Source organism: Coccomyxa subellipsoidea, assembly GCF_000258705.1.
Source record: "Coccomyxa subellipsoidea C-169, whole genome shotgun sequence".
Taxonomy (NCBI): Eukaryota; Viridiplantae; Chlorophyta; class Trebouxiophyceae; family Coccomyxaceae; genus Coccomyxa; species Coccomyxa subellipsoidea.
Window position 1 is genome coordinate 271495 of NW_005178038.1, and position 13617 is coordinate 285111.

Genomic DNA, 13617 nt, shown 5'->3' on the forward strand with positions numbered 1-13617 from the left:
GAAGGTCAGCTGCGCATGGGCTAATACTTGCCTCATGAACAGATAGCATTGCATTGGCAGAGCTTTTATTGCTTCATGAAAGTCTTTCGCAGCCGTAAATCTGCAAGCTTACTGGTTCTTTTGCGCCAGCGTTACATCTGCTAATTCTACACTTACAGTGTCCAAAGATTGCATGTATCGGCCGCTCATCCTACAAGCGCCATTTATGCAGATGGACATCAATCCTTCTCACAATCTCAGGCCTATTTATGTAAACGTTGAGTCGCCATGGTGAGATACTGTGGCACACTATTTCTGACCATCATGCCGGTCATCCTACTATACAGCAAAGGTGCAAAGCTCAGCACTGCTAAAATTGGTGGCAAGACAACAATGTATGGCGTCAGGTTCAGCCCTTGAACTCGCCATCGAATCCCACAAAGCCAGCCACCTTGAAGATAGGATAGTAATTCTTCTTCTCTATCTTGGATCCCCAGTTCCACGCCGATGTCAGTCGCCCATCAATGCAGCTCCCCGCGTCAAACTGCAACAGGAACACAAATATCAGCTGACAGCCACATTGTTATTCCTGATACATGGTTCTGATACCAAGTAGCAAGGCCCGTGTGCAGTGCTGCAAGCTGCAGATAAAGACAGCCAAAATGCTATCCCTCTGTTGGGAAGCCACAAAAGACCTGGAAGTGCATTCAGGAAGAACAGACCAGGACACAAAGACATCAGTTCATAGCCACACAAGAACTGCAGTCCCGATGTGTAATCGGTGTTACAGGTGGAAGAGCAAGTGATTAGCATGCATGCACGAAGGAGGAAGGGAATACACTCACAAAGTTGTCTGCACCGCTGCCGTCGAATGCGTGGCGGAAGAAGTCCAGCAAGATTGCCTTCCTGCACGCCAGACACCTAAAACGGATCAGGACAGCACTCCAAACTTCTGATGTTGCCTCTGCATGCTCACAAAAATCCCTGCAACAGTTTGACCGTGCCCAGATTCTTCTTCCATGCTGTTCACCAGCAATCAGAGGAGGTGCCATCACAGGTGCTGTTGAGGATTGCGGCAAGCTTTCCTGGCCAGAAAACAACTGCACGGCAGAGTCTCAGAAGGTTCCGTGGGGCACGTCTTCTGATGCCTGGGTCCGACAAAAAGCAGCTCCGGTGCTTGGGCTCGACCACAGCAAAGAGGCTACTCCTCAGCTTGAGTTACTAGATAACAGTGGCAGGGGGTGGGATGAAAGCACTCGCCTGCAGCCCTCGACGGAGCCGAAGACTGAGTTGACGTAATTGTTCAGGTGGGGGTCCTTGCAGTACTTGGGCAGCGAGTCCAGCACCAGCACCACCGGGTTCAGGATGCGCGGAACCTGCGCAGGCCAAATTTTCAAATTTGAATATACTGAAAGTTTCATGCAGCTTAGCCACGCGATTGAAATTAAGACCTCCAGGCGCTGCAGGTTTCGGCCTAAGGACTAGCACGCCATGTATTCCACTGCAGTCCGGTCACGACCGCATGCGATGTCAGACTAGGAAAGCTGAGCTGTCAATCAGAGCCCTGCAAGATCTGCCCAAAGACATGCAGTTGCATGTTCCACTGGATCTCTGCTGCAAGGACTGTGATCAGGAGAACATAGGCCAGAGCACCAGACACAAGTGATGCAGATCACTTGCCAGTACTCGTGTGATCTCTATGCAATACCGCTGTCCTGCAGTTGTATAACAAAGCGTGTCACATTGAGATGGTGGTGGACTTGCAACCAATCAGTTTACCATGCCTTGGACCATGCCTGGATGTAATTATCGATAAATTTTCAATCATGCCGCCTGGGAGTTTGAAAAAGAGCAAGTGATTGCGCCTGCTAACCACCTAAGTCCACCCGCCGCACCTGGGTGTACTTGTCGATGAACATGAGGGCGTTGGGCACGTTGTGGTCCCCGAGGTGGATCACGCTGCTGCCCACCCACTGCCCCAGCCGCTGCTGGCACCGCCACAGGATGGCCCCCATCGCCTTGCCCACACTTGCCGCCTGCTGCACCCGGTTCAGGCCCTGCGCAGCGCAGCATGAGACTTCTTTAACAAACCAGATTGTGGCCTCAAAGTCATCAAAGTACCTCCCTGCTGTGCTTGCTGTGAGGGTGTGCCCGGTTCAGCCCTTGCGCACAATGTACACACTTTGGGAGGTCTCAAGTGTATTGCATAAATTAACTGCTCGTCTCGCAGTGAGAAAGGGGTACATCCGGTTCAGCCCCTGCGCGTGCCCAAAGCCATTCACGTCATATGTAAATCATCAGCCCTTCTCCTGACTGCTCAGGGGCCGGTATCCCCAATCTTGCTACTGTAGGGGGCGAGCATTGACATGTATTGCCATTGTGCTGATTTTCTCATCATTTCCCATGCATTTAGATGAGCCACCTAAAATGGAACGTTGAGCCATGTTTTTTGGCATTCACATCAGCCTTCCCAGCTGTGGCGTGCGCGTCATTTCTTCCTCTGCAGTGAGATGCTCTCTTTGGCAGGGAAACAGTACACAGCCCTTCTGCCGATATCATATCAGTGCTTCTACAGCAAACCCATAGCCCTAAGCAAGGGCCATGGGTTCGCTGTCAACGTGCCGTAGTTTTCAGAAAGTGAGAATTTAGCAGAATGATATTTATATAGGGAGCGCGCCTGGCCAGTGTTGACGAGGCGGTAGGTGTTGCTCTCGCGCAGCAGGTCATTCTCCGCCAGGCACCACAGCTTGAACATCTGCGCGCCAGCAACACATGGAATTAGTATCTATTCAAAGTTTGCTTCGATGTGTGCCCATTTCTGTGACATGCCTCTGGGTCCTTCTTTCTTGCAAAACTCTCCTGCTTGCACATCCATTTGCTTTATAGAGTTTCCAGGGCAAACTGGACCTCAACATCGTCACAAATCCCAAAACCCCAATGACCCTGGATATGAGGGGAGTCAAGAGCGGGGCAGAGAAAGAACTTTGAAGCTCTGATGTTCATGCTCTCAGCAAAAATCATGATTGCCCTCCTGCGAGTCTCCGTTACTAATCTCCCAAATCTCAACCTCTGACTGGCATGATGAATCTGCAGCCGCCGCGTTTGCATTTGGGAAGACCCACCTCGTGGCTGATTTCGCGCCAGAGCGTGAGACTCTGCAGCACGTAGTGGAACTGCCGCTCGTGACTGTGGGTTAGTCGTGCGCCACCCAAGCCGCCACTAATCGCCAGGCTGGCACCTGCCACACCCCCAACATGAGTCACACATCCACACAAGATTTCAGAGAGACATGTTTTGTATTCCTCTGTGACCCTGAAGCCACCAAGTGAGGCAATCTATTACTTGACATGCAAAGCAGAATTGCTTGAAGAGATTTTTGGCTCGGTCTGTGAGGCTTTCAGGTTGTGGGGACTGTCCTCTTGACATGTATTTTATTGGACACCAGGAGTCAGTTGACCTTATATAATGATGTAATAATAATGATAATAATCATAATAATCATAATAATCATAATAATAATTATAATTGAATGACATGCATAGCAGGAACAGGTGCAGACAGTTTCAGGCCTCAGACGCCCGCCGCAGCCCCGGCATTACTCATCAGCCACTAGATATTGTAATATTCAAAAGATTCAGGCTTTGGGGGTCAGGGAAGGGGTCCTTGTAGCTACATGATAATGTCTCCAGCAGAAAGAGACATGCACCCATGCAGGCAAAGACAGCGCCAGAAAGGAGGGGAGGGGGCGCCTCTCAAAAACCTTTCTTGCCACGGCAAAGCTCCAATATACAATGGGAATTTGAATTGTAGGGTCGCTGGGCGGGGATAATAAAAATGGCGATATAGGAAATGAGTACTCGTCACGCAAACTCGTCTACCATGAGCTGCAGATGCACAGCTCTTCTTGTCTTCCTCGTCGCCTTACTTTGCGATGACTAACAGATTGTGTGATTCTTCTGCAGCATTGATGAAAACTCGTCTGCAGCACTCATTAGTCACCAGATATGAGCGCAAAGGCGGCACCTGACTCGAGGGCGTCCGGGCGGAAGTATTCGCGCAGGTAGGAGATGACCCGGTCGACCGGATCCCGGTTGAATAGCAGATATGAGTTGTTGTCGCTGATACTGTAGATGCACCGCAAGATGTCCTCCTGCGCCAGAAATTTAATATTTAGAATTCGATTTAGAAATGGAGACAGTGTAGCGAGGATGTCTTCCCGCGCCAAAAACTTGGATATAGAATTCGAATTCGAAATGAGGACAGTGTAGTGAAGATGTCTTCATGCGGGCGAAAGGGAACCCCATTAGTCATCCTTGAGCAGAAATTGAGCTCGCGGATGTACAGCGTTCCCACAGCAGCATGAACGGTGAATGTCTTTTCAAGGACAGCAGCGGTAGGCTGCCTGAGCTAAAGTCAGTGAGTTTATCGCAAGAAAGCTCGCCTTGATAAAACGCAACCAACAAAGCCCAGAATAAATTTTGGAAAGATGTTCAATATATGGGTGATGACATTCTGAGGTCCACTGGAGGCCGAGGCACCACCTTTGACCTCCAGGTGGGGCATTCTGCTAAACAACATATACAGCAGGACTTAACCCCAAAAAAGAGAATGCACGCATGGAAAATTTCATCAGATTTTCGCACCTCGGCCAGCTGCGCGGAGCGGTGCTTCCTGACAAGCGCCTCGCGGGCGCGCTCCTTCTGCTTGATGTCCCGCTGCACCTCGGCCCGCGGCCGCTCCCCGGCAACGATCTCCGCCGTGGCCCGTTCCATCAGCCCGTCTGCTAAAAGCGCCAGGCCGCCGCGCTCGGCTAGCAAGCCGTGGACGGTTCGCAGCGGGCGCACGCAGCGGAACTCCAGGAGCTCCTGCAGGTCCCGGTCCGCGCTGCACAATGGCACGCAAAAATATCAACAAAGATAAAGATCATGAGAATGTCTAAACCTCAAGGATGAGCGAGGAAAGCACCCAGCGGAAATCTAGGAGTCATGCAGGTCCCGGCCCGCGCTGCACAGGGGGGTGCAAACTAAGATTGAATTCAAAATTTGAATTTGGAATATCTAAAAGATTTAATGGCGGGTGAAGTGCGAGGGGGAGAGGTTGTAATGGAAAGGTCTGGAGACTATGTACTTCGCTGCAGGGGCGCCAAATGTGAGTCATCCTAACATCTTGGACCCTCAACCTTTTGAAGGCTCATGGTGGAGAGTTGAGCAGTGTCATGGCCATGGAATGAGGGGTGCGTCTAAGGGTGTCCTTCAGGCATATCGTGGTAGAAGCACAGGACAAAACACCCAAAGGACATCTTGAACGCATTCCTCATTGCAAGGATGGGTGGAGATGTCATGTGCTTCCGTATGAAGATGTCCACACAAGGCTGATGAGCAAACGCATCACATGGAAGGAGTCAATCATAACACAGGATCAAATACTTCAAAAGGTCATCTGCATGATTCTCTTATTTTCCCGTGTAATTAAAATCTAAATGGCGGTTTGTGCGCACCTGTCCATGAGCATGTAGATGAGCTTGCCGTATTCTGAGCGCATGCGGTCCGGGTTCATGATCTTGAAGCGGCGCCCTACCTCAAACACATTCTGCACGAAGCACCCCAGCAAAATGTCAGCCCCTGGCCTTCATTGTCAATATACATGCTATGGCACCAGCTGGAGAGACATCAACTTTGTGACCCACCACTTAAAATTATCCAGCAGACACAACTCGTAAGAGCTCTCTTTTGCTCCAGACGAGAAAAAAGGAATCGACTGAGTAATTGCAGGAGGGGTGGAAGTGTACGCAAAGCAAATGCAGAACAAGTATTCCAGGTGCAATGAGCATTATTAACGTGGATGTATTTAGCATGGAAGCACTGTAGATCATGAACAGGAGACACATCGACAGGTGGGTTGCTTGCAGATGGCTTTGCATGCAATTCTGCGTCTTACTAATGAGATGGGTGATTCGTTTGTTGTCTGTCATCATTGTCAAATAGGGGGCGTGCCTGGAACCACTCGGCGTTGTCGGCAAAGTTGCGGTTGACGACGAGGGCCTGCCCCTTCTTGTAGTCCTGCGCGACCACCAGCCCCGACAGGATCGCGCAGATGTCCTTCACCTGCACGTGCACCCGCTGCGTCTTGTTGCGCCAGCTCAGGATGTCCACCTGCGCGCCAGCATGCCGTTGGCTCTTAGTAAGCGATTGATAAGATTAATAAGCAAAGGTTAGTCCTGACACGATGTTACAGTCAGCCTGGGACAGGCTCCAACTAGCCGCAGATTTGGCCAAATCCCTGATCAAGCACTGGCATGCCGCCCTCAGACCCATGCACACAGCTTAAAAGTACCGTGAGCCATGAGGCCTTCTGTTCATGCCTCAGTCAGGAGAAATTTTGGCAGTGTATCAGCAGAACAAGGGTTTAAGAAGGCTTAACGGCACATCTCTGGTTGTTGCTGCTGCTGCTAGTGCACGACACGCGACAGTCCCTGCTCAGCACTCAACAACCCACAACAACAGAGGGCGTCAGCGGCGGACCTTGTCGGTGTAGGAGGACACGGACAGAGCAGCTTCCAGTAGGTGCAGCAGCCGCCGCTCGTCGGCCGACAGCCGCAGCGGGATGAACCGCGACCGCTCCAAGAACCCGGCCGAGCGCGGCCCGGCCGCCGCGTCGGCGTCTTCGGCATCCGAGCCGGCCTCGTCGTCGCCGGGCCGCGCAGCGCCGCCGCGGCCGTTGGCCGCGTGCGACGCCAACGGCGGATCCTCGGCCCCGCCCGTCAGCTGCAACGCGCAGATACACATTTCAGCGCGCACGACAGTCCTCTCCAACAGTGCACATGGATCAACCAAGGGGGCAAGAGGGATTACACGCTTATCAGCACTCTCAATCAATTGCCATAAATTTGCCTTTGGTCGCACATTGCAGGTATGGCAATGAGCAGCATGTGGAATACATGGCACGATGGCTGCATAAAAATGAAATGGGCCTCAAAAGTGGTATCTTGAATGGCTGCATTAGTGCGGTCCTTCCCAAGAGGAGTAGAAGGCTGAGTGCTTCAAGGGCAAGCAGAAGGAAATCATCCTACCTCTGAGTCGTCCTCTGACTCCCTCATGCGCTTCATCTCTACATCGCTGTCAGCTGTCTGCAAGTCCGCCTGCAAACACATGACCTAACCTCAGCGTTTGCCTCTCCTTCCGACTCGAACAAACCATCATGCACAGACAGAGATGACAAGAGCAATCTTTACGAACGACAGACGAGTCAACTGACGGACAGGTGAAGAAGCAGTGGAGACTATGGCTAACCTGGCTGAAGGACCGTTTTGTCCGCTCTGCGTCTGCCTTCTGCTGTGCTGCAAATGCTCGCGCCTCTGTCACAGCTTCCTCTAGCCTGTCCTTCAGTGCCTGCATTGCAGAGAATTGAATATCTCTGGTCATTATTATTTCGGACGGCCCACTCTGGTGTTTGGTAGCTGTGTCATGCCCTAATGAAGGCTGTGCAAATACAAAGTGCGAGTACATCCAGGGCCATCACAACTTACAAGCCAGAGAGAGGCAGGGAAGAGGCGGTGTGCTTGCCTGCACGTGTGCCTCTAGCTCGCTAAGACTGCCACCACCCTCGCTAGGCTGCTGCAAGGCTGATGCAAGCGCTGTATGCACAGCGTGAACCTGTCCTAGGAGATGCCCTGCCTCCCCTTCCCTCTGCTGCGCATACTCCGAAATCTGCTCCTGGGCTACTGCTAAGCGCCTAGTTGCGTTCTCTGCCTCCGCCTCGGCTTTTAGCCGCGCCTGATGCTCCTCTGCAGCAACACAGGTTTGCAGTGGTCAGGGAATGTGGCAATCTTTTGTGTCAAACGGCTGGCTCACCCGGCAAGTAGACATTCGCCCATGCCGAAGAATGGCTTGGTAATTCGTTATATTAAGAAAACGATTGCTACGGTTATGGCAACTCAGCCCTAAATTGCTGCACTTTTTCCTGCCTTCCTTCAAGGTTGGCACAGTGACCTGTCCATGTTGTGAAACAGCATTGCCTTGCCATAACTAAACATCACAGCATACTTAATCACTAAAAAGGAACTTGATTCAGGCACATGCAGCGGAGAAAGCACCGTAAAAATCAATATCTGTCTTGTGGTCGCCGTCTTCAGTGCGCATAGGAGTACCCCCATTGTTTGTTGGTGTCTCCGATTCTTCCGCATCCAAGACAGAAAACAAAGCATCTGACCCCGACGCCATCTCAGCAGGCGTCTGGGAAATGCAATGCGAAATGGTGCGATAGACAGCGTTCAAGATGCTTCCTCCGCCGCTATTTTGCATAGAAAGTCGTCACGCCTGGCCTCGAGCAATGGCCGCATAAGTTCACAAAGCTACAGCCAGCGTAAATGTTAGTAAGCTTCAATCAATAAAATCTTGTTCCATTTTCCATCATCTATTGGCCAAAGGTCAGTGCGGCGCGTATCGGCCACGTGGGTGTGATGATAGCCACGCCTCGATCATAACTCCGAAATGTCGAGACACAGAAGTCTGAGCATTGATCATCCTAGCCCACAAGAGCCAATTGGATTGCTCTTTTGTCCCGAACAAAATAACACAGGCAGATAACTCGGTCATCAGGCCGGAAAAGCTTACCGAATTACTGACCAGGCAGTAATCTGCTGTTGGTGAACTGTATTCTAGATTTAACCCTCAATTCTGCATACTTTTAAATATCTATTTCCATATCTACATTGGAAGTGGGAATAGTAATGGCGGCGAGAGGCCGTAAACCGACAAACTGTTGCTTCAGCTGCCCAAAATTCACTTTTGAGGAGAGATTCTTCTAGCAAAATCATGTCTTGTTAACGGGTTGAACAAGATCTGATAATCTGATAGAAATTGGCGCGCATCCTGCTACTGTGAGACGACTGGCATGATGGGCGCAATCGTGAAGCTACTAAGTAGTGAGCCATCCCAAGAGATCATCGGGCTGCTTTCGTGTACAATGATCTCCCTCGGGATAGCCACATTCCTTGCCCTCTCCCTAGGAAAACTGTCTGCAGGCTACGGCAGGTGCGAGATCTCTTGAGCCTCTTGCCAAGTTTTGCTGGCATGTGCATGGTGATGACCTGAACTCATGTCATATTCTTTGTAAAAAAAGTCGTATACAGCAATCAATGCATCTGCAGGTACTCTATTACCACCAGTACGTTTTGCCTGAACGCCAAGCTAGCATGGATGGTGCGGTCCTTGCCCTACAGCCCCGATTGGCACAGTATAAGAATACCAGCCCTGTTTTGTCCTGTTGACAGTCGATTGTTTACCTGCCTTGCATCGCTGAGGCCTGTATGATGGAAAATCTGCGCACTTGCATTTGTTTGCAACTTGCATCACTGCATTGAGGCATGCAGCATGGCCTGAATTTGCATGACAGTGACGGATAAATTAGTATGCCTAAGTGCATTAGCTGCGCGCAGACTCAAGAGATGTGGTCAGCTCTCGTGCCGGCAGCTCTCTTGGGCCATGCAGTGCTGCAAGGGCATCACTTCTTTCCAGATCAGGTACCTGTTACCTGCCAAAACCAACCAGATCATGTTTTTCAATCTGGACCTGTGAATGAAGTCAACTTTTTTTGGCCGCATATCACCTGGATCGTATCACGAAGCCTGGAATAAGTATAGTTTATCTTTTTCATTGTGCTTGTCTTGCGCACAGACTCAATATACATGGGGTCAGCCCTAGTGCCTAAGAGTCCTGATTAAGCGGCTTTAAAGAATTTGAATTCACATCGATGACAACATTGGCCTGATCAGGTGCTGCTGTTTGCCATGTTCCTGATGCACTACACCTGGCGCAGCTTCGCATACCCCTGGATGCAGAGGGGCGGTAAGCCGACGCCAGTATTTATCTGGGCCATGGCCTCTGCCTTCTGCATAATCAACGGCTACCTGCAGGTGCTGGCAGCACGCGCGCATGTGCCGACCTGCTAGCTTCCCTTCTTTTGCTGGGGTTTTTTGGCACTTAGGTGTCTGCACGGAGTGCAGTACAAAGCCCGTTTGGTCTGCTCCTCCCATGCTTCAATGATACCTGTTCCTAGCACCAAACTAAGAAGCTCTCAAACCTTTCGTGTATAAGTATCAGGACTATACGCAAGTGTAAGCCCAAGTGCAGACTTTGAGTCTTGGAAATTTGATCGCACACCGAGTACATTCAGCCAAGCATGGATGCCGTTCCCTGCATGCATGGCATTTGGCTCCTGTCACAAGGAAAGGTTGCCCTGGTCATACTCTCATTTTGCCATTGTTTTTCGCAGTACATTCTTGGAATCTGTGATACAAAGATGGGCAGTGAAAGACTGCCCACAAGGCACATGAGCCTCAAGTGGCTCCCAACAGGTCTTTAAACAGTAATGCGATCGATGATTACATGAATGCTGCTGCTGTGGAGAGCAGGCACATGGCATCTTTCAGCAAGGGGGTAAACGCTGCGGGGGAAGGATACGCCCGCACCACTTGCTGGGGTTAGCCACATGGGCAGCAGGCTGGGCGGTCAATCTGCACTCGGACCATATCCTCAGAAATCTGCGCCAGCCTGGCGAGACAGGTGTGTGCTGCGCAAACAGCTGTCTGTTTGGCACCCTCATGAGATCAACTGGGCCCAACTGGACTCTGACGCAACAAACAAAAGCCAATTGTAAGCATAGTCTAGACCAGGGCCACCGCATGCGATAATGCGATTAATGTGATATATAACTGAACGCGAGCATTTTGTAGTATTTTATTTCTGGCCGGTACAATGCGATAGAATGGGATCCACTCAAAACTGCTATTTTGGGGCCTTCAGAGCCTTTGAGGAATTCCTCCATCCCCAAGCCTGTGCACACTTCAGGTTTAGATGGAAAAGACAGGTTAAAGGATATTTCACTTTAATTTATCAGAGAAAACCTTCTCTTTACCTGGCTACCTACGTTTTGCCTGATTAAACAGTGGCAAAACCGTTGCGAATGCATTTTATCGCATTTATATCGCATTTTATTTGTCGCCAACAATGCTCGTATTCTGTTGCATTACATTTAAAAGAAGGATCGCATGCGGTGACCCTGGTCTAGACCACATCCAGTCCTAGGTCGAACTCAAATCTGGACTAGGCAGGGCGAAAAGAGGTCGAAGATGAGGTCGATGTGATATGTTGAGGTCTAAACACAATCCGACCAGGCCAAGTCGAAAATACCGACCAGGCAAGGGGGGGAGATCTTTGAGCTCAAACTGGTCTGACAACTGGGCGTGGAACTATAATGCAAGAGGTCTCTTGCTCTCGGAACCCACCCTCTGAAGCATGTGCCCTGGGAACACCCCAGTGAGATAGCCTAGGGGTGACATTTCTTGCGGCGTTTGATCTGGCCTGCTACCAGTCAAAAGAAAATAAGACACTTTTCTCAAATCCATTAGGCGTTTTTTCACTGTGCTAGACCTTGAATTTCACATTTCAAATGGTCCTGCTCCAATCACAGTGCTCTTGCGCAGGGTACAAGATCCCAAGGGGCGGCGCGTTCGAGTGGGTGTCCGGGGCGAATTACCTGGGGGAGATAATCGAATGGGGCGGCTACGCGGCAGCTGCCTGGTCGCTGCCGGCGGCTGCGTTTGCAATATTCACCCTCTGTAATATTGGGCCAAGAGCCTGGCAGCATCACCAGTGGTACAGGAAACGTTTTCATGACTATCCTCGCAACAGAAAGGCACTAATACCATTTGTCTTGTGAAATGTGCTTTTTGCTGTACTACAGGACATTGTTATTGGAGCATTTTGGGATTTGCTGGGATGCTTGGCCACACAACACTGGTTGCTTGAGCTATTACATGTGCACATTGTGCAGTGTGATCATTGACAACACAATAGCAACATTAGTACTGCTTCCTTTCACGCTTACATCAGCAGCAGGCGCATGTCAGGAACAGTACGAGGGACAAGTTTTACATATCACCAGTAGTTAAGTTCATATCACTTGTCAATCTGATGATGAACAGACTGACAAAACCCCAATGATGTGACAATGTGTCTATTAAGGGAGGCCTTCCTGTTTTCTGTAAGCCTCAAGTGCTTGAGCTGTTGAACCAAGAGCCAAATATCAAGACCGAAGCTCGCAGGCTTCATGCTAAACTGCAGTGCGATGCACGAAGCTTCAGCTAAAGCGTGCATGCAAGCGTCTGCAAGAGCATAAACAGCAGGACAAAGTTCTTCTGCGGTCTGTCAGGCAGTTTTGTCATCAACGATTGGCACATCGATGACATCAGGCTGTGAGGCTGACTAATGGACGGGGGGCACCCACGTCCAGGCTGGCACTGCCAGTGCCTGGGCCATACAGGGCGTCGCCAGAATAGGCCGCTGTTAGCTGGTAGCTTCCAGTCAGCAGCTTGGCAGCTGGTGATGTGGACCGTCCAGTCAGGGCCTGCACGGCAGCTGCCGCAGCAGCTAGGTGCTTCCGGGGCTGCAGCACAAACTCAGCCGCTCCGCCGGTGATATTCGCCTGCGCATGAAGCATGCAGCCACGTCAGTCTCCTTAATGTCTACTTGCTGGCATCTGTCATAGCAATGCATGCACTCTTGTAGCTCGGCGCTTGTCGTTTGACCTGGTAAGTAATAACAAGGCCTGGGCAACAACGTGTAAGGAGGTCTCTGCCATTTTGACGCAACACTGCGCATGTTCTGGCATGAGCTTCTAGACAAAGCCACAGAGATCTGGAAACATTACTTGGAACTTCCAGGTTGGAAGCGTTACCAAACATGACAGTCATTGAGCTCAGAGAAGGTGGGCGTACCGAGGCAAGGGTCACGTTGAGGGCAGATGCACCGAGAACAGGGGATTTGAGGCCGGAGAGAAATATGTTCACAACCCCGGCCGGGGGCGCGGTACCGTTGGAGCCCTTGACCGACGCAACCACCCTCAGAGGGTTTGAGCAAAAGGGTTATTGCAGGGCTGGGCTTGAAACTGCAACCGCTATGTGGGCAATATCCCCCAATTCAGTGGCCGTCAGCTGTCTGCTGGTCTCTCAACCATTGTAGATGGAGTAGCTGAAGTGACATGCTGACATGACCATGCTGATTCCAAGATGGACAAACACATGGTGACGTCATCGCTGACGTTGAGCAAAGTGGGAAACAGGACAAGGTCTTCGTCAAAGGCCTTTTGCAGCAGTGTATCTGAGATAAGAATTAGCAATAACGTTGCTGGAGTCAACGTTCGTTTGAAAAGTCTGGCAGGGAGCTGCGGGCCTTATAGTTGGTGACACTGGCAATGCGGGCCTCCAGCAGCTCAAGTTACGGGTATTTATTCTAAGACACCTCGCTGACGTTGAAAAGCAAATCTTGTTGAGACTAAAGACGGCAAGTCGTGCCCCCAGCTCACTGTTCCGGACATGTGCTCGCTTGACACCGCTTGAACCATCCATGACGTTCAGTGATGTGTGCAGCGAGGACACCTGGGTACTTGTATTCAGCAGGCCCTCGGTGCCTAAGATGTGTAAATCAATGTTGTCCATTTGGGTCACTCAAAATCTCGATGTTGCTTTTTTCCCATTAATTTCCAGTCTGACGGACGAGCGACTGTTGGCACAGATGGGGCGCCAGAAGCGTCGACGGTGCCTCCGTCGCATGCAAAACAGCCAGGGCCCACGGCATTTTC

The 13617-nt window shown here is 50.8% G+C and overlaps 3 protein-coding genes across 3 annotated transcripts; 1 reads left to right on the forward strand and 2 right to left on the reverse strand.

The window, feature by feature from the left end:
- Window positions 1–122: 122 nt before the first annotated feature.
- Window positions 123–9873, reverse strand: COCSUDRAFT_52958 (hypothetical protein; the record flags this gene model as incomplete). The annotated part of the gene is made up of 15 exons (XM_005648918.1): window positions 123–523; window positions 825–885; window positions 1240–1355; window positions 1875–2036; window positions 2657–2734; window positions 3102–3217; window positions 4003–4129; window positions 4623–4863; window positions 5477–5568; window positions 5973–6131; window positions 6501–6743; window positions 7049–7117; window positions 7269–7367; window positions 7548–7760; window positions 9787–9873. The coding sequence occupies 15 exons, from the start codon at window positions 9871–9873 to the stop codon at window positions 389–391; spliced, it is 1998 nt and encodes a 665-aa protein (XP_005648975.1). The 3' UTR covers window positions 123–388.
- On the forward strand, window positions 9755–11697 carry COCSUDRAFT_83645 (hypothetical protein; the record flags this gene model as incomplete). Its single annotated transcript, XM_005649440.1, has 3 exons — window positions 9755–9892; window positions 10388–10541; window positions 11462–11697. Coding segments are annotated over 3 exons (528 nt in total), but the record flags the coding sequence as incomplete, so codon positions are not given.
- Window positions 11541–13613, reverse strand: COCSUDRAFT_61857 (hypothetical protein; the record flags this gene model as incomplete). The annotated part of the gene is made up of 4 exons (XM_005648919.1): window positions 11541–11572; window positions 12261–12462; window positions 12755–12859; window positions 13533–13613. The coding sequence occupies 4 exons, from the start codon at window positions 13611–13613 to the stop codon at window positions 11541–11543; spliced, it is 420 nt and encodes a 139-aa protein (XP_005648976.1).
- Window positions 13614–13617: the final 4 nt, after the last annotated feature.